Below are 18,705 nucleotides of genomic sequence, written 5' to 3'. Positions count from 1 at the left end.
ATGTGCTCCACAAAGCACTGCATTTCCACTTGTCAGAGCCAGGGGACACACAGCCATCTGGAATGCTTCTGTTTAGGGCCTGCAGGTGACTCAGCCTGACAAGTCTGTACAGATGCAAGAAACTCCATCTCCAGCAGTCAGTAGTTTGGCATAGCCACATGCTATCAAAACTGCACTTCTTCCTCCATCAAGGTCTAACCCTTGGATTTCTCCTCCCTCTAGGTGAACCTGGTATAACTACCATGTCTACATAAGTATCAACCAGTAAAATTGTCTCAAAGGCCTTGGTTATAACCATTTATATATATTTTTTGGCAGTCCTGGGGCTTGAACTCAGGGCTGGGCTGTATCCCTGAGCCTCTCTGTGCTTAAGGCTAGAGCTCTACCACTGAGCCTCAGTGCCACTTCCTGCTTTTTCTGTTTACGTGGTACTGAGGAACTGAACCCAGGGCTTCATACATGCTAGGGAAGCACTGTACCACTAAGCTACATTCCCAGCTTCTATTTTGGCTTTTGATGTCAAATCCATCTAGGATCCCAACTGCTGGGATTACAGATTACATATGGCTCTAGCAACCTTTTGTTTTTGTGTGTTGGCTCCAGGCTCTGTCTTTGAGCGCTTCTTTTGCTCAAGGCTAGTGTTGTACCACTTGAGTCACAGCTCCAATTCAGTGGAATCTCAGGGACTTCCTTGCTGGAGCTGGCTTTAAACCTGTTCTCAGCCAGGCACTGGTGGCTCACGCCTGTAATCCTAGCTACTTAGGAGGCTGAGAGACAAGGATCATGGTTCAAAGCCAGTCCGGGCAGGAAAGTCCGTGAAACTTTTGTAGGTCATGGGGCTTGACTCTGGGCTTGGGCACTGTCCCTCAGCTCTTCAACTCAAGGCCAGCACTCTACTGCTTGAGCCACAGCACCACTTCTGGTTTTCTAGTGGTTTATTGGAGTTAAAAGTCTCACGGACTTTCCTTGCCAGGGCTGGCTTTGAACTGTGATACTCAGATCTCAGCCTCCTGAGTAGCTAGGATTAAGGTGTGAGCCATCAGTGCCCAGCTCTGTGAGACTTTTATTTCCAATAAACCACTCGAAAACTGGAAGTGGAGCCATGGCTCAAGCCCCATGACAAAAAACAAACAAAAACCTATTGTCAAATCTTAACCTCCTGAGTAGTTAGGACTACAGGCTTGAAACACTGGCACCTAACTTTACCTTGTAAGGGATATGTGGGAATTGGGGGTTCATATGCACTCTGCCATTGAGGTTGCAATATGAACCTTCCACAGCCTCTTCCCTTTCTGTTCCTGAAGGATACTTGGTACTTGTGAAGCTGGGATAGGCGAAGGCACCTGGACAGATGTGGTCATACAGGCAGCTATGAGCAGTCTTGTTCATCTATGCTTGACAATCATAGTATGCTGTCAATAGTATGGTGGAGGTACATCATACTAACTTCCCATCAGGCTGCCAGCCATCACAGCCCACGTTTCCCTGGTGCTCCATGTCTATTTCTTTTAAGTCAGCAGGGAAACAACCCAGTGTAGCCAGTGAACTTCCCATCTGCCAGGTTGTTTGGTACTGGGGCCTAAACTCAGGACAAAAGCTTTTGTGTTCAAGGTTAGTGCTCTACCACATGAGCCACAGTTCTAATTCTAGCTTTCTGATAGTTCATTGGAGTTTCAGACTTCAGTGCCCAGGCTGGCTTCAAACATAACTCTCAGATACCAGAATCCCAAGTTAGCTAGGATTGTATGAGCCAGGATTGTCTAGCTTGCCTGCCAGTTTTTTCATGGCTACTTTCCTTCACTGCACCAGCTCCTTCCCAGCCAGACTGACCACAGGTCACTATTCTTTTCCTTTAGTCATACATATTTTTGAAAAGAGGAGGGGCAGTCCTGGGACTTGGACTCAGGCTGTGGGCACTGTCCCTGAGGGTTTTTTTTGCCAGTCCTGGGGCTTGACCTCAGGGCTTAGGCACTGCCGGGCTTCTTTTGCTCAAGGCTAAGCCTAGAACTCTATCACTTCAGCCACAGCACCACTTCCAGGTTTTTCTATGTAGGTGGATACCGAGGAATCAAACTTAGGGCTTCATGATGCTGGGCAACTCTATTACATTCCCAGCCCTACTTTGATATTTGTCATATTTGATCCTAGTCTCCCCAAGGTTGCAGGAGATTTTTTTTTAAAACCTCAAGCTTAAAGCTAATACAGGAGATATTCATCCATCCAGTTCTCTTAACATTAAGGGACCAAAGTCATTTTAGGGGAAAATGAGGCCTGGTGAAGGCAACTCAGAAACATGGTAGACAAATAAAAGTACAATCTATGCTCCAAAGATTAGCAACAGGAGGGCTGGGAAGGTGGCTCATGGGCAGAGTGCTTGCCTTGCATGCATGAGGCCCTGGGTTTGATTCCTCAGTACCTCATAAGCAGAAAAAGCAGGAAGTGACACTGTGGCTCAAGTGGGAGAGAGCTAGCCTTGAGCTGAAGAGCTGAGGGACAGCGCCCAGGCCCACGACTGACAAAAAAAAATGCAACAGGATACATTCCTTCCTGAGAGAAATGCTCCCTCAAAATATAAGAAACCTCTTAACCAGGGCTAGAAAAGTGGCTTAGCTGTGATCATAGGATCACAGCTCAAAGCCAGCCTGGGGAGGAAAGTGTGAGATGCTCATCTCCAATAAACCACCAGAAAACCAGAAGTGGAGCTGTGGCTTGAGCTTAGGGACAGCTCCCAGGCCGAGTTCAAGCCCTATGACTGACAAAAAAACAACACAAGAAACTATCTGCTCAACTTTGAAATTGGGCCCTCTTTGCCATATAAACACCCCTGACAGCCAAGGAACTGTGTTCTTCCTCAACAGTACTCAGTTAAGAGTGCCTTCCTCTTTCTGCTTGCTTGCTCACTCAATGAAGCCCTGCCAAGTTTTTTTTTTTTTTTTGGGGGTCCGGTCATGGGGCCTAAACTCTGGGTCTGGGCGCTGTCCCTCAGCTCAAGGCTAGCGTTCTACCTACCACTGGAGCCACAGCGCTACTTCCGGCTTTTTTCATTTTGCTTATGTGGTGCTGAGGAATCGAACCCAGGGCCTGAGGCATGCAAGGCACGCGCTCTACCACTGAGCCATCTTCCCAACCCAACCTGTCAAGTTTTCTTACCATTATAACTTGTCCAGAAATTCTTTTTTTTTTTTTGTCGGTCATGGGACTTGAACTCTGGGCCTGGGCGCTGTCCCTCAGCTCTTCAGCTCATGGCGAGCGCTCTACCACTTGAGCTACAGCGCCACTTCTGGTTTTCTGGTGGTTTATTGGAGATAGGAGTCTCACGGTCTCTCCTGCCCGGGCTGGCTTTGAACCGCGATCCTCAGATCTCAGCCTCCTGAGTAGCTAGGATTACAGGCGTGAGCCACCAGCGCCGGGCTAGAAATTCTTTTGATCCAAGTCAAGGACCCTAAATGAAGAGTCCCTACTTTTAGAGGGACACTTCACCTGCAAGTACCTCCGCCTCCCATCTGCTTAGACCAAAAGGTCAGTGCCATCAACTCTCTCCATAACCCACCAGGGAGACTATAAACAGATGAAACCTTCTATTCTGACTGCCCTCTCCAGAAGCTCTTGGGCCAGTGTTTTCCCTTCAGAGGAATAGTGCAAACCTACTCAGTGAACACTGTGGTATGACGCGAATCTCAGAAAGCATGAAGTGTGGGCTGGGAAGGTGGCTCAGTGGTAGAGCGCTTGCCTTGCATGCCAGAGGCCCTGGGTTCGATTCCTCAGCACCACATAAGCAAAACGAAAAAAGCCGGAAGTGGCGCTGTGGCTCAAGTGGTAGAGTGCTAGCCTTGAGCTGAAGAGCTGAGGGACAGCGCCCAGGCCCTGAGTTCAGGCTCCACAACCGGACCCAAAAAAAAAAAAAAAAAAAAAAAAAAAAGCATGAAGTGTTCTGAGGACTTTAGCAGTAAAGTTGAGGTTGTGGGGTCACATATTACCTCCAGTAGCTAGGGAAAATATCTGAAGCCGAGTGCCGGTGGCTCACGCCTGTAATCCTACTCAGGAGGCTGAGATCTGAGAATCACGGCTCAAAGCCAACCCGGGCAGGAATGTCTGTGAGACTCGAATACCAGAAAGCACCTGGTGGTAGTTGTATAAGGGACAAGAAGCTAACCTGGGATGGGCCATAGACAAGGAGTTCACCACTCCTAATTCCCTCTTCAGTTGTACTATCCAGCCCCACAAGCATTCTGGCCAGGAAGCAGACATTACCCAGGCTTTTACCATGGACCTGAATCTCAGGGTAGTCTGAACCAGACCCCTGGACACTTCTGGGGATGTGTTAATGGCAAGTCCCTCCCAGTGTTCCATATGCAGGTAGAAGGAAGGACAAATTGAACTGGAAGGTAGAAACACATGCCTTTATTGGCTGTGCAGGTTACTTGAGGGGGATGAAGCGTGATGAGTGGGTGGCTCCAATGCCCGGTCGACCATGCTTCACAGGCTTGTAGGTGATGGAGAACTCGCCCAAGTAGTGGCCGATCATCTCAGGCTATGGAGGCCAAGAGCAAAGCTGGAGGTCAGGGACATGGGTGATACTGACCCACCACCCCAGCAGCCAAGCAACTGCTACACACCTTGATTTCCACCTGGTTGAATGTCTTGCCATTGTATACACCGACCATGCTTCCTACCATCTCAGGCAGGATGATCATGTCTCGCAGGTGTGTCTTCACCACTTCTGGCTTCTCCATGGGCGGTGCCTCCTTCTTGGCCTTGCGGAGGCGCTTCAGCAGTGAATGCTGCTTTCTGCGCAGACCCCGGTTGAGCCGCCGCCGCTGCCGGGCACTGTACAGCTGCATCAGCTGCTCACTGGGAAAGGTGGAACAGTGGTGTGGACACTGGACAACGGTGGCTCACGCCTGTAATTCTACTCAGGAGGCTGAGAGCTGAGGATCACAGTTCAAAGCCAGCCCAGGCAGGAAACTCCCAACCACCAGAAAACTGGAAATGGTGCTGTGGCTCAAGTGGTAGAGTGCTAGACATAAGCTGAAGAGCTTAGGGACAGTGACCAGGACCAGAGTTTGAGCCCCATGATCAACCAAAACAAAATACTACCAGGTTGAAAAAAAGGAATAGGGCTGGGATGTAGCTCAGTGGCAAAGCACTTGCCTAGCAAGTGCAACGTCCTGGGTTCGATCCCCAGTACCAAAAAAGAAAAGACAAAAAAAAAATATATAGTTAAAAAAAAAAAAAGGAATAAAGGAGTCGGGCACTGGTAGCTCATGCTTGTGATTCTAGCTGCCCTAGGAGGCCAAGATGAGGACTGCAGTTTCAAGCCAGACTGGGCTGGAAAAGTCTTTTATCTCCAATCCCCACCCTCCCCCCAAATGTTGGAAATGGCTATGTGCCTCAAGTGGTAGTGCTGGCTTTGAGCAAAAAAGCACAGGGGTTTTGCCTAGGAAAGATTTCAAGCCCTGTCCCAGGAGGGTTGTACTGTCATGCAGCAATTCAGGGTTGAGTAGCCAAATAAAGGCAACAACTGGACAGCAAAGCCAAAGTCCTACAAAGAACATAGGAGAGGTTGAAGATATGACAGGCACTTGGTTCCATTCTTAGGTAGTTACCCTCCAAGCTGACAGATAATTGCTGAAGATGGGGCAAGTCTGCTTACTTGGCCCTTTGGATGCAAAGGAGTTGGTTTGCCCATTTGGCCCAGTGACTGCTCTAAAAAAGACTTGCCGGGGCTGAGAAGGTGGCTCAGTGGTAGAGTGCTTGCCTTGCATGCACGAAGCCCTGGGTTCAATTCCTCAACACCACATAAGCAGAAAAAGCCAGAAGTGGTGCTGTGGCTCAAGTGGTAGAGTGCTAGCCTTGAGCTGAAAAGCTGAGGGACAGTGCCCAGGCCCTGAGTTCAGGCCCATGACTGACAAAAAAAAAAAAAAAAAAAGACTGTTGCCTAGGAAACACCCTACAAGGCACTGGCCAGGTCTCCGGGACTGTTACCTCTGTTTTGTTTTTGCAGCACATGAAGGCGTGATAGAATATCTCCAAGCAGTTGGAAAACTGCCAGAAGCTACCCCAACCCCCATCCAATCTAACGAGATACCAGTGTGGCACCTAGTCCAAAGGCTGGAATGACAACCAAGGGCTCCTTCTGAGAAAGGTGCACCAGCCAGGGACGGGTAGCTCATGCCTGTAATCCTTCCTAGCTACCCAGGAGGCTGAGATCTGAGGACCGCGGTTTGAAGCGGTCCTCAGAAAAAAAAAAAGCAGTGGAGCTAAGGGTCAAGTGACGAGTGCTAGCCTTGAGCTTCTTTTGCTCAAGGACAGCTCCGTGACCCTGAGTTGACAAGGTACCAAAACAAGTACCAAGACAGGTACCAAAATAAATAACAAAACCAGGTGCCCGAGCCCTCCCCGGGCCTCTCCCACGCAGATCCGCGTCCCCTCGCCGCGCCCCTTACTAGGACATGTCCAGCAGCTGGTCGAGGTCCACGCCACGGTAGGTGAATTTGCGGAAGGTCCGCTTCTTCTTCTGCTCCACTTCCGCCTGTGCGAGTCAGCGGTGGTGAGCGGGCATTGGAGACCCAACCTGCGACCCCAGGCAGCCCCAAGGGCCTCCCATCTCCGGAGCCCGCGGGCCCTAATTACTTCCAGATACTCACAGGGTGACGCGTGCGGCCCGGGCTACGGGACCCTGGCCGGGCTTGCGGGCCAAAACAGGCCTTTCCACGCTCCGGTGGTCCCCACACCGACTAAGCCCGCCCCGAGTCCCCCATTTGCGGTCTCAAAGGTTCAGAGCGAGCTGCCGAGGCAGCAGAATCTGAACCCGGCCGGCGTCAATCAACCAGAGCACGGATGGCACCGGATACGTTCAACACTGGAGTGCAGACACGGAGTACTCACCATCTTGCCGGACGCTAGGAAAAGACCGCTCCAGGTGCGACTGCGCAGTTATCGCGAAGCCGGCCAGTCCCGCCCCCTCAGCCACGCGCGCTTCCGGTTTCCTGAGTCGCTTGATCGCCCCCTCCTGTCAGGAGGTTAAAATGCACACTACTAACGTCAACGCAAAATCCCTCGCCTGGTGGCACCGTGGCTCGCTCCTGTAATCCTAGCGATTCCAGAGACTGAGATAAAGAGGATAGCGTTTAAAAGCCAACCCTGGCCAAAAAAAATCCTGAGACTCCATCTCCAAAAGTAGCTTCCGTGTGTGCGTGTGTGGCGAAATAAGCGAGCCTTTTTGCTGGTTTATTGGAGATAAGAATCACTTGGGTCGGGCGCTCGAGGTTTACGCCTGTAATTCTAGCTGGAGGCTGAGATCTGAGGATCCAGGTTCAAAGCCAGCTTGCGCAAGAAAGTCCTCATGAGACTTATCTCCAATTAACCACCAGAAAATTGGAAGTGGTGAGCCCCACGACCAACAACAACAAGAAAAATCGGATGGCTTCCAGATGCTATCCTCAGATCTAGGATTACAGGTGTGGATGACTTAAAGCCTCATTTGTGGGGGAGGGTGCATGGCTCAAATGCAAGGAGGAAACTTTTGTCAGTCATGGAACTTGAAATCTGGGCTTGGGTGCTGTCCCTCAGCTCTTTTGCTCAAGGTTAGTTCTCTAGTAGCCACAGTGCTACTTCCAGCTTTTTCTGAGTAGTTTATTAGAGAGTCTCATGGCCTTTCCTATCCCGGCTGGTCCTGAGTAGTTAGGATTATAGGTACCCGGCTCTGAGTAATTCCTTTTTGGACAATGTCCACTACTGCCTTGCTCCCACTGTTTCCCTCATCCCCGCCCTCAAGTTTGTATAGTTTATTTTTAAGTGTCCTTTGAGTACCATTGCTGCATTTGTTCACTTGTCCCTCCATTTCTGTGCCTCCCCCTACCCTCCCAAATATAAATGAAAACAGCTAAAAGGAAAAAAAATTCATTTCTGGAGTTCATTTCAATAAATGTTTTGTATGATCAGGTGCACGTAGGCATTGTCCCTTTGCGTTCCTCTCCTAAGAGTATCCAAGGACTGAACTTTTTTTTTTTTTTTTTTTTTTTTTATAAAGGTGATGTACACAGGGGTTACACATCAGGTAATGAGTACATTTCTTTTTTTTTTTTTTTGGTCGGTCGTGGGGCATGAACTCTGGGCCTGGGCGCTGTCCCTGAGCTCTTCAGCTCAAGCCAAGCACTCTACCACTTGAGCCACAGCACCACTTCCAGTTTTCTGATGGCTTATTGGAGATGAGTATCATGGACTTTCCTGCTGGCTTTGAACCTCGATCCTCAGATCTCAGCCTCTTGAGTAGCTAGGATTACAGGCGTGAGCCACCAGCACCCGGCTATGAGTACATTTCTTTTTGGACAGTGTTACCCCTTCCCTCACTCACTCCATTACCCCCTCCTATCCCCATCTACAAACTGTATAGTTCATTTTCAGCACTGCTTACTGAGTCCCACTGTATTGTTTACCCTTTGTCTCAAGGAAGGAACTTTGAATATGTGTTTGCCAGCACCCCACCCCCAGCCATTCTACACAATCTCCACTCAACAGCTTCCACAGCAAGTAATTTATGAGTTGTCCACAGTGTGCTAGCAGGTGTGGTTTGAGGGTACAGCATCCACAGGAAGAACTTGTTAAGAGGTGTTATGAATGTTTATGTTATTGTGCATTTTGAGAAAGGACAGATAGTGGTCTCCTTGGGAAAAAAAAAAAAAAAAGCCAGGCTGGAACTCAGAGCCTAGGCACTGTCCCTTAGATTTTTTTTTCACTTAAGGCTGCTGTTGCTAGTCCAGGTGATCTCCCTAGAAAGCAAGGATAGTTGGGCCTGCAGCCCCACCCACTTTCCCAGTAACTTTTTGGTAGAAGCTAGTGCTGGCTGGAGGGACCCTGTAACCAAGAAAGTGAGTCCTACCTAAGACCATTTTATGCAGGAGAAGTGGCCTCTCCCAGTCCCCAGGATACAAGTGACTGGACCTTGTATAAATCCTGATGTCACCTGCAGACACTGCAGCTCTCCCTGCAGTAATTTTTTTTTTTGCCAGTCCTGCCTGGGGCTTGAACTTAGGGCCTGCCTGGCCATTGTCCCTGAGCTTCTTTAGTTCAAACATAGCACTCTACCACTTGAGCAACAGCGCCCCTTCCATTTTTTTAGGCTTGTTGTACTGAGGAACTGAACCCAGGACTTCATGTGTGTGAGACAAGCACTCTACCACTAAGCCACATTCACAGCCCAAGATTGTTTATTTTCTGCCTGTGGAAGCATATAACTTCCCATTGCGCTGGCACAGTGTATGGGATGGCTGCACCAGATCTCAACCCCTGTGTGCCAGGGCCAGTTGAGGGCAGCTGGCACCAGGGTTCAGAGGGCATTTCTTTCCCTATCTCACCCCAAATACACTTTCTCAAGTCTTGCACTCCATAGACTTTCAGTATGTTTTGAATTTTTTTTTTTTGGTCGGTCGTGGGGCTTGAACTCTGGTCCTAGGCGCTGTCCCTGAGCTCTTCTGCTCAAGGCAAGCGCTCAGCGTTGAACCACTTGAGCCACAGTGCCACTTCTGGTTTTCTGGTGGTTATGTGGAGATAAAAGTCTCACAGACTTTCCTGCATGGACTGGCTCTGAACCGTGATGCTAAGATCTCAGCCTCCTGAGTAGCTAGGATTACAGGTGTAAGTCACTGGTGCCTAGCTTGGAATTTTTTTGTGGGTCCTGGGGCTTAAACACAGGGCCTGGACACTGTCCCTGAACTTCTTTGCTAATGCTAACATTCTACCATTTGAGCCACAGCATCCTTTCTGGATGTAAGAGTTGTACCGGGCTGGGAAGGTGGCTCAATAGAGCGCTTGCCTTGCATGCATGAGGCCCTGGGTTCGATTCCTCAGCACCACATAAGCAAAAAGAAAAGCCGCAAGTGGCGCTGTGGCTCAAGTGGTAGAGCTCTAGGCTTGAGCTAAAGAGCTGAGGGACAGCGCCCAAGCCCAGAGTTCAGGCCCCACGACCGGACCCCCCCCCCCAAAAAAAAGAGTTGTACCAATGTTCCTGGTTGGCTTGGAACCACAATCCTCAAATCTCAGCCTCCTGAGTAGCCAGGATCACAGCACCTGGTATGTTTTGGAGTTTTAGGCCCTTGTTATATTTTAAAAACCTGATCTTCCTTCTGCACCAGGTTGTGAGACCACTGAGCCCTTGTTACATTTTAAAAACCTGATCATCCTTCTGCACCAGGTTGTGAGACCACTGCCCCTCAAAGACATCCTCATCCTCATGCACAAAGCTTGTGGATTCCACTAGTGAAAGACAATAAAAGCTGACATGGGAGCTGTAGCTTGCATGGACCTAGGCACCAGAGCTGGGGTGCCAGGGAAACCAGAGTAACCTGAGGCAACCCATAGATGTCCTATGTCCTGTCACTCCTAACTAACCAGAATTCTCAGCCCAAGGCTCATGTAGGCATGGGCCCCTAGGCCATGAGCATCACTGGGACTCAGGGTTTGTCTGGATCCAGATAATTCCCTGGCAAGGGAGGGGAAACACAGGAAAATTATGGAGACAGAAAAAACACAGACAGATATGGGTTTCTAATCCAAACGCACTTCTCTTTATTCAAACCAGGGTCAAACTGGTCAGTGGGAAATGCCCTGAAGCCATGTGCCCAAGGGAGGTGAGCTTCCAGCCCAGGCATCACCTGCTGCATGGGGTCCAGACCACCTAGGATATCAGCACTGCCACGTGAGTGAGACAGCTGCATGAGAACCACCCCACAGTGCTCCGCAGATGCAACTAAGCAGGCCAGCCAGCAAAAGCAAGGAATGAACAAAAAACAAAAACACACTCAGTAGATTTCATCTTTAGCTCCCAGAGTTTCTGGACCAACAAGTCCCCAACCCCCAAGCCAGGAGCAAGGGGACAAAAAAAGCCCCCACTCCCACCAGTGCCTACGGAACCCTGTTTTAAATTAAAAAATAAGCCAGTATACATTGTAGAAAATCTCTTAAAAATCTCACAATTTGTAAATGTATATTTTTTTCTTTAACATAAAAGTTTACAATATACGGTAAAACAAAAGGCTCAGGAAAATAATTTCGAGGAAAAAAAAGAAAAAAAGAAAAAGAAACCTGAAGTTTGAATTAAAGCTGAAGACATTTTTTTAAACCCTGTTGTTGAACCAGTGACTTGTTTTTTATTGTGCTGATGGGTCAGAGAAAGAAAGAAATATATTTAAAAACCTCAGTCCAGACACCCACAGCCACCTCCACAGCCTCCGCCCCGCCCTCCCCCCCAGGTTCAGTCGCTATTTTTCTGCCAAGTTTGTGATTGTCACAAGTTCATAAGTTCCGAATCCTGGTCTCAGCTGGTGCTGATGTCCGTTGGCGCATGACTAGCGTCGGTAAGGGTGGAATCCTTGCACGTTATGGTTCTGACCTCGTCCAAAGCCACTGCCACCGGCGGGGGGACCCCCTGACCCTGGCACTGAGGGGCCCCCGTAGGAAGGGGGCTGCTGGCTGGGGTCCGAGAAGCCTTGTCCAAAGCCACTCAAGTCCTGCCCGTAACCTGCTGGGGGAGAGAGGCTGTGAGCTCTGGGTCATGGAGAAGTGGCAGACCCAGCACGGGCACTGGCCTGAGCCACTCTGCCTGGACTTGTCTCTGAGAAGGTGCCAAGGCCCCAGCCCCGGCCTTGTTGCCTGCACATCCCACAGGACCGCCTGCCTCAGGTGGACAGCCTTGGTGGACAACAAGTCAAGGGAGTTTGTATCTTTCAGAAAGTTATGACCAGGATCTACACAGAAAGAAAAGCAGCTTCCGCACTCTTACCAGGCCCAGTGGTCCGCCATTTGTCTCCTTGCCTGCTCTCCCATTCCCATATGCTCGGAATACATAGGATGGGGTCAGAGGCCTCTGGGGGTGGGAATACCTCTGATCTGATATGCTGTGCTGTTACATGTGGTGCACGATGTCCACGACTTAAAGCATGAGATGGGCCTTCAGTGCAGCACATGGCCTGCACCTTCTTTTTTTTTTTTTTTTTTCCTTTTTTGGGTCCGGTCATGGGGCCTGGGCACTGTCCCTCAGCTCTTTAGCTCAAGGCTAGCGCTCTACCACTTGAGCCACAGTGCCATTTTTGGCTTTTTTTTGCTTATGTGGTGCTAAGGAATAGAATTCAGGGCCTCACGCATGCAAAGCAAGCGCTCTACCACTGAGCCACCTTCCCAGCCCAATGGCCTGCACCTTCTACTTGTGTGGGCTGAGTACCCATGGACAGCAGGAGCTCAGAGCTGTGGCCTATGCTTAATAGATCCATCAGCAGCAACTGCAGAGTATCACTGCTGCTGATGAGGGCAGAAGAGAGGCTTGGGGCCCAGCCTAACTTACTGTGACCACATCAGCAAGCAGGCCTTTTGTCCTTAAACAAGACCTGATACTCCCACTCACTGCCAGCCTCAGGGGCATGGAAGATGATTCTAAGCAAGGGGAACAGTACTGTCTTCAAATGGCCAGGATAGACCCTGTTCCTACTCACTGACCAGATTCTGGGGCTGTTGCATAATTAGGCCCTCTGCTTTCCCAACGGGATATATGCGGACACAGTGGGTCCTCTTACACAAGCAATCCTAGAGCCAGCGGAGGGCTGTGGTCAGTTGAGGTCCTGGACTTGACAAGGGGCCCATCCCAGAGGGCACCGCCGGATCCACCCCCGCGCAGGCCAGCAGAGGAGGCTGTGCCCGCTGCCCGGGTGCAGGCAGGGGAGGATCTTATAGAAAGGCGGCACCTACCTAAGACACATCACTGCTCAGCCTGACCATCAGAGAGTAAACAAAGAAAGGGCCCAAAGCCCGACGGGTCTTGAGAATAGGTACCCAGGCCTGGCAAGAGACGAGACCAGGGTGACTAACCCTTGGCAGCTCAGCAAGGAGCAAGCGGCAGACACGCAGGCGCACATCCCGCTCCCCCTGAAGCAGGGCTTTGCAGGAGCCAAGGACAACCCAATTGGTGACCACAGGCTGGGGCCCGGCCACTGGGTTCATAGTGTATCCAGAGCGGTGCTATGTGGGTGGTGCCTCAGGCAACACACAATCGTAACAATGAACACCAGGCTTAGGACCAAACCGAAAGGGGGTCCTTTCAGAGGTTCTCTGGAAGCCTGTGGCCCTCCTGGGGATGTAAGCTGAGGCTATCTGGTGACAGGCTCCATGATTTTTGGGTTCCCAGGTGCTAAAGAGGAGCCACCAGGGCACAGACTCTCTCCTAGGAGGTTAATGAGTCTCAAGGAAATGAAGCTGGACTTGACACTGGGCTCCCTGTGGGGAGAGAACAAGGGACATGCAGGTCCTGTCCTGACCCAGGGCCTCTTATACTTCTCAAGAGCATATCCCAGAAGCACCCACGTGATGGCAAGCCAGCCAGAGCCAACCACTATACCTGTCCCAGTCAGGGCCTGCTACAGACTTGAGCCTCTGTTCCCCACATATCCCATTACTGATGCCAGACACCAAACAAAATAACTGGAGAGCAGAGTATCTGAGGACTTTCCCTAACAAAGAACCTCTAGAGCTCTGACAGTGACAACAGCCTTCAGGCCATTCTAGGAAGAAACCTTTTTCTGACCCAGTAATGGCTTAATTTTAGCCAAACCTCAGGTCTTAGGATGTCTGCTGGATGGACTGTGGCTACTCAAGTAACAGGATCAAGCCAGGCGCTGAGGAATGCTATGGCCAGCACTCGCTAGTACCCCTGTATATTCTGTATACTGGCTCTTCGCATTGCTACCCTCTATCACCAGATGAATGAGACCCCAGGGAAGGGGGTCTCAAGATGCTGCAGACCACTTACCATACTGACTATAAGGGAAGTCTGGTTGGGCCGTCGGTGGTTTGCTCATATCTGGAGCAGCCTGAGATGGAGGTGGTGGGAAGGTCAGAGGTGCTGCCCCTGGAGTAGCAGGTGGAGGAGGGACCCCTGGGGGGGCAAACTGATCCGGAGGTGGAGGTGGAGGCCCATAGCCAAAACCTGCAAATATAAGAGCACAAAGCCCAAGGGATATGTCAGGCCTGCAGACCTTAGCCCCCAGGCCAACAGGGGCCATCCGAAGTAATTCCCATCTACAACTCCCAGAGAGAACTGTGGCTCATACTCCTGGGCCACTACATTAAGGAAATGGCCTACAGTAGGAAGCTGTTGAGCTGCTCATGATGCATATACAGAATGCACAGGGTACTGAACCGAGATTTAAGTAGCAAGGACTTCTAGAACAAAACTGCTCTTTATTTTTATTTTTTTGGTCAGTCACTAGGCTTGAACTCAAGGCCTGGATGCTGTCCCTGAGCTTTTTTGCTCAAGGCTAGCACTCTACTACTTTGAGCCACAGCACCACTTCTGGTTTTCTGGTGATTTATTACAGATAGAAGTCTCAGAGACTTTCCTGCCTGGGTTGGCATTGAACCCATGATCCTCAGATCTGAACTAGATTACAAGCATGAGCCACCAATGCCTGGCGACAAAACTGTTCTTTAGAAATATTAGAAACACTAGAAACAAGCTGGGCATTGGTGGCTCACAACTGTCACCCTAGCTACTCAGGAGGCTGAGATCTGAGGATCACGGTTCAAAGCCAGCCCAGGCAGGAAAGACTGTGAGAATCCTATCTCCAATAAACCACTAGAAAACCGGAAGTGGCGCTGTGGCTCAAGTGGTAGATAGCTCGCCTTGAGCTGAAGAGCTGAGGGACAGCGCCCAGACCCAGAGTTCAAGCCCCACGACCGACAAAAAAAAAAAAAAAATTAGAAACAAGCTGGGCACTGGTGGCTCACACCTGTAACCCTAGCTACTCAGGAGGCTGAGAGCTAAGGATTTCAGTTCAAAGCCAAATACTCAATAAACCACTCAGAAAACAAGAAGTGGTGCTATGGCTCAAGTGGTACAGCGCTAGCCTTGAACTGAAGAGCCGAGGGGCAGCACCTAGGCCCAGAGGTCAAGCCTACCACCCTACAACCGACCGAAAAAAAAAAAAAAAAAGAAAGAAAGAAAAAGAAGAAAAGAAAAGAAGTAGAAACAAACAGCACAGTTCAGGCTGAACTAGATGAAGGCCACTAATATTCTGTGGTAGGGCCTCAGGGTCCAGCTTTAACCTTGATGAATGTTAGGTAAGTTCTGAGCTAGACCACAAGTCAGCAAACCCTTTCCCAAGTGTCAGGCTATGACAGTCTCTCCTAGATGTAGCCACTGTAGGTGGTTCTATACCCAAGTGTATAGCACACCTTAATTAAAGGAGTTAATAGGAAAATGAGTCTGTAACTTATATATGCTGCTGCCATACTGAAACACTCAGTGACCCTGTGGGGTCTGGGCTCCTGTCCAGATAAGAGTCCTGCACCTGATCAACAAGAAATCACTTTGCCTGACACTCTGGGCTGGCAGCTGACTTTCCACCCAGGTCATCCATCAAAAAGCAGAACAAACAGGAAAGTCCTCTCATTAAATTCCTTACTTATAACAGGTATAGTCTCCACATACTTGTCTCCTTGGCATAAGCCAAGGGAGAGTAAACTAGGGGCAAGTGTCATTCTAGTAGGAGCCCTAGGACTTCCTTCAGCCATAAGAGCCCTACATCCCTGTGGTCACAGCCAGACATAAAGCCAGGCTAAATCTGCTGGCTTTGGTGCAAGCACATGGGGCAGCTGTTCTCCCCAAAGAGTCCCACTAGGACTTACTGAACTGCGGTGGGGCACCATAGCCCTGTGGGAAGCCCTGAGGAGGGGGAAAGCCACCAGGCGGGGTAGACACGATGTAGGAAGTGAATGGTGGGGGTGGAGGCGGGGCTCCTCGTCCTGCAGGGGGCGGTCCGTAGCCACCTGGAACACATAGCACAGGGTCAGGGGTAGAGGTCACACACACTTCATGTACAGCCCAGACCCAGGCCTGCTAGGGGCTGTGGCAGGCCCCTCCCCTTCTTCCTTGCCAGGAGAGGTAGACCTCCAGGACAGGTACACACTGACAGTATTTTAGCAACTGCAGGCTGCAGGACCAGGTGCAAGCTCTGCAAGTCAGTCTATGGGTTTCGGGTTCTGCTCTTTCCCTCTCTCTACAAACAAGGACTCACCAATTGCCTGTCCTGCTGGCACCCACATTCCTAGATGAGAAAACAGAAGAGAAGGGTCGGTGCCGAGCCCCAGTACTGGATGCCGAGGATTCGCCGAGAATGGCCACCACAGACCAGGGACCACCTGACCTCTCCTGAGGCTCAGTGCCCAGGGACAGGGGTGGCCCAGTCCTGGTGGAGGCAACACCAGCGACAGACCTTCCCAAGCCCTGAGCAGAGCTCCTTCACAGAGTACCTCCCACGCCTTTCCTTGCCACCCTACCACCTGGTGGGTACTATGTTTGCAGACAAGGAATGAGGATCCCCAGCTCCGAAGGAGGACATTAGAGACATCTCCAGGACCCCTGAAGGGGGTTCCACCAAAGAACACAGAAACAGCCCATGGCATCCTGCAATACCTAGGTGTGGTCATTGGTCTAGCTGGCAGGGAATGTTCTATGGCTGTCATCCCAGCACTTGGGATCATGGGTTCCCTCCCATCCCCAGCTACATAGTAACCCCATCTCAAAAAAATCCCAAGGGGTGGGGGGGAGGATGGGATGGGAAGGAGAAACAAAGGAGTAGGCTACAATGCTTGATAAGAAATGTACCCATTATCTTGCTCATGTAATTGTAACCCCTCTGTACAGTATTTTCACAATAATAATTTTTTTAAAAATCCCAAAACCCCATGACATGTGGCTTAGAGCCTAAATAGGTCTGAGCTCACAAGCTCAATCAGGGCCAGGCAGAGGATATGCAGAGAAAAGGTAAAAGTCCTTGCAGGGCCCTGGGGGTGCCACCAAATCCACCCACACTGTGGGAGGTAAAAGAAAAGACTTTGTGCCATTTAGCCTGACACTTATCCAGACTCACCACCACGGCCTTCCTGCAACCTGGCATGTGGACATGAGGAATGGATGCTCAGCACAGTAATTCTAGTGATGGTGACACTGCCTAAACTATAGGTGGGCATGTAGGCCACAGCCAACCCCACCAACAACAGGAAGTTGTAGATACCTTGGGTGCCAGAGGACAGCCTCACCATGCCCCTCCTGCCAGTGACATTATTTGTTTGCACCCTGGGAGGCTCCAATGTGCCACGCCAATATCTGAGCAGGGGAAGCTCAAGAAGACCAAGACAGGAAGGAAATGTTCCATTCTGGCATGCCCTGCCAGCACCCCAGATCCCCTGGCTCTCCAAGGGAAGGTACACAGTGGAATAGCTAGCCAGTCTTCACACCCAGGGATCAAATGTTCTTACCTTGTGGGCCATATCCTTGCTGCCACGTGGGTGGGGGCTGGCCTGCCCAACCATTCGCAGCATTGGGCACGACGCGGCTCCCCCATTGGCTGGCACCTGGCTGTCCTGGCGCTTGGCTTTTGCTGTCCCGAGGTTCAGCCCGTTTAACCTCCACCTAAACAAACCGAGCAGTGGTTTAGAAAGAAGCTGTGGCCCAGTGCCCCTTCCCTTCAGACACCCTCAGTAACTTATAACTACACTTAGCATCTTATGACTTAAGACTAAGTACTTAACTATAAACCTTATTTAGGCCAGTAGTTTTTTTTTCTTAATTTTTTTGATCTTTGTTTAAAAAATGTTTCTCAGGTACAACACATATAATCATTAAGACTGCACCCAACTACTGCGAGCAGTAGTAGGAGCCAAGAACCTTCAGTGGACCTGTGCAGCCAGGCCCCCCCAGACTTCTGATAAGCTGCAGTGCCGTCCTTCAAGCATAAACAAAGGGCCAGCACCCTCCCAGCCCCATGCTGGGGCTGCAGCCCTACCCCCACCCCTCGAACTTCAGCGCATACCTGAGAAACATAGTTGGTTTTGACTTAGATTTTTATTTAAAATGTCTAATGGAAGATAAAGACTTACCTTCCCCAGGCTAATGCTTAAAGACTCTCAATTAACTCAAAAGGAATGTCAGAGGGAATGGATGTGGGAAGAGAATCTTACATTACATCTAACAAAAAAAGTAAACGGACATGCAATAAAATGGACATTTGAACCAGTAAGCAATCTTCATACTGTGTTAAGACAGCAGCCCAGACCTCTTCCCAAAACTGGCTGCAAGCCACAGCCTTTGAACTAAGGACTAAGGACAGATGGAGGGTTGAACAATGGAGCTTCCGTGCCTGACCTACTTATGCTGAGGCAGTAGCGACCTTGCTCTATGCATCCTTTAAAATACGGGCAGACTGACAACATAAAGGCCCCCATTCCAGAGTTGCCTCGGCTTCTGATCCTGACTATTTTTATGATAAATTGCAATGAGAATAAAGAGACAAGGGGTCCACCTGGAGTCATCCTTGGGGTCTCAGTCTGGAGAGGTAAGCATTATGCATTCAGAATTCCTTCAGTTCTCATGTTAGAGAACAAACAGGAAGCACCCCAGAGGCAAGAGTCCCCCCCCACCTGCCCCACGCTCGCCCAAGGAGACTCCGTATGGTGGGAACAAAATCCCGTTAGCTAAAGGCAATGATACAGCAGGAACAAGGGACCCATTTCAAAGAACTCAAAATTAATGAGTCTTTGCACACACACTCCTTAGGGGAATTCGGTTCCTGCTTACAGAGCAAAGCAGTCCTTGTAATTTAAAGAACCCTTTGCCCTTTCCTATCAGAACACAGAACCTTAGCCCCTATCTGAAGGATG

The 18,705-nt window shown here is 50.1% G+C and overlaps 2 protein-coding genes across 8 annotated transcripts in view; both read right to left on the bottom strand.

Annotated features, from left to right (window-relative positions):
- Window positions 1–4,379: 4,379 nt before the first annotated feature.
- On the bottom strand, window positions 4,380–6,960 carry Rps15 (ribosomal protein S15). Of its 2 annotated transcripts, none has more exons than XM_070007910.1 (4): window positions 6,889–6,960; window positions 6,447–6,532; window positions 4,617–4,851; window positions 4,380–4,531 (listed from the first exon to the last, which is right to left on the bottom strand). In XM_070007910.1, exons 1-4 carry the CDS (start codon window positions 6,889–6,891, stop codon window positions 4,418–4,420), a joined length of 438 nt encoding a protein of 145 aa, XP_069864011.1. In that variant the 5' UTR covers window positions 6,892–6,960; the 3' UTR covers window positions 4,380–4,417. The 2 variants fall into 2 exon arrangements, with proteins under 2 accessions (XP_069864011.1, XP_069864012.1); XM_070007911.1 differs by lacking the exon at window positions 6,889–6,960 and adding an exon at window positions 6,648–6,730.
- Window positions 6,961–10,542: 3,582 nt separating this feature from the next.
- Window positions 10,543–18,705, bottom strand: part of Dazap1 (DAZ associated protein 1) — a 32,933-nt gene continuing 24,770 nt past the window's right edge. For 2 of the 6 annotated variants that reach the window (XM_070008556.1, XM_070008558.1), the window contains exons 8-12: window positions 17,305–17,458; window positions 16,062–16,091; window positions 15,673–15,813; window positions 13,796–13,972; window positions 10,543–11,521 (exon numbers count right to left, since the gene is read on the bottom strand). In XM_070008556.1, the coding sequence (XP_069864657.1) occupies window positions 11,346–11,521; window positions 13,796–13,972; window positions 15,673–15,813; window positions 16,062–16,091; window positions 17,305–17,458 (678 nt within the window). In that variant the 3' untranslated portion in view covers window positions 10,543–11,345. Of the gene's footprint in view, window positions 11,522–12,733; window positions 12,829–13,795; window positions 13,973–15,672; window positions 15,814–16,061; window positions 16,092–17,304; window positions 17,459–18,705 lie in introns of those variants that run through there. The other 4 variants (XM_070008559.1, XM_070008557.1, XM_070008561.1 and 1 more) reach the window with 3 other exon arrangements.

Source organism: Dipodomys merriami, unplaced genomic scaffold (assembly GCF_024711535.1).
Source record: "Dipodomys merriami isolate MVZ:Mamm:240054 unplaced genomic scaffold, mDipMer1.0.p SCAF_70, whole genome shotgun sequence".
Classification (NCBI taxonomy): Eukaryota; Metazoa; Chordata; class Mammalia; order Rodentia; family Heteromyidae; genus Dipodomys; species Dipodomys merriami.
This window is presented reverse-complemented; position numbering and strand designations above follow the sequence as displayed.

Bases quoted from the DNA above. Each gene is read 5' to 3' on its own strand.
- Rps15 (XM_070007910.1), bottom strand. The intron at 4,852-6,446 runs GTAAGGGGCGCG...CACCTTTCCCAG, and splicing joins CAGCTGCTGGACATGTCCTA to TGAGCAGCTGATGCAGCTGT. The intron at 4,532-4,616 runs GTGTGTAGCAGT...TGGCCTCCATAG, and splicing joins TCAACCAGGTGGAAATCAAG to CCTGAGATGATCGGCCACTA.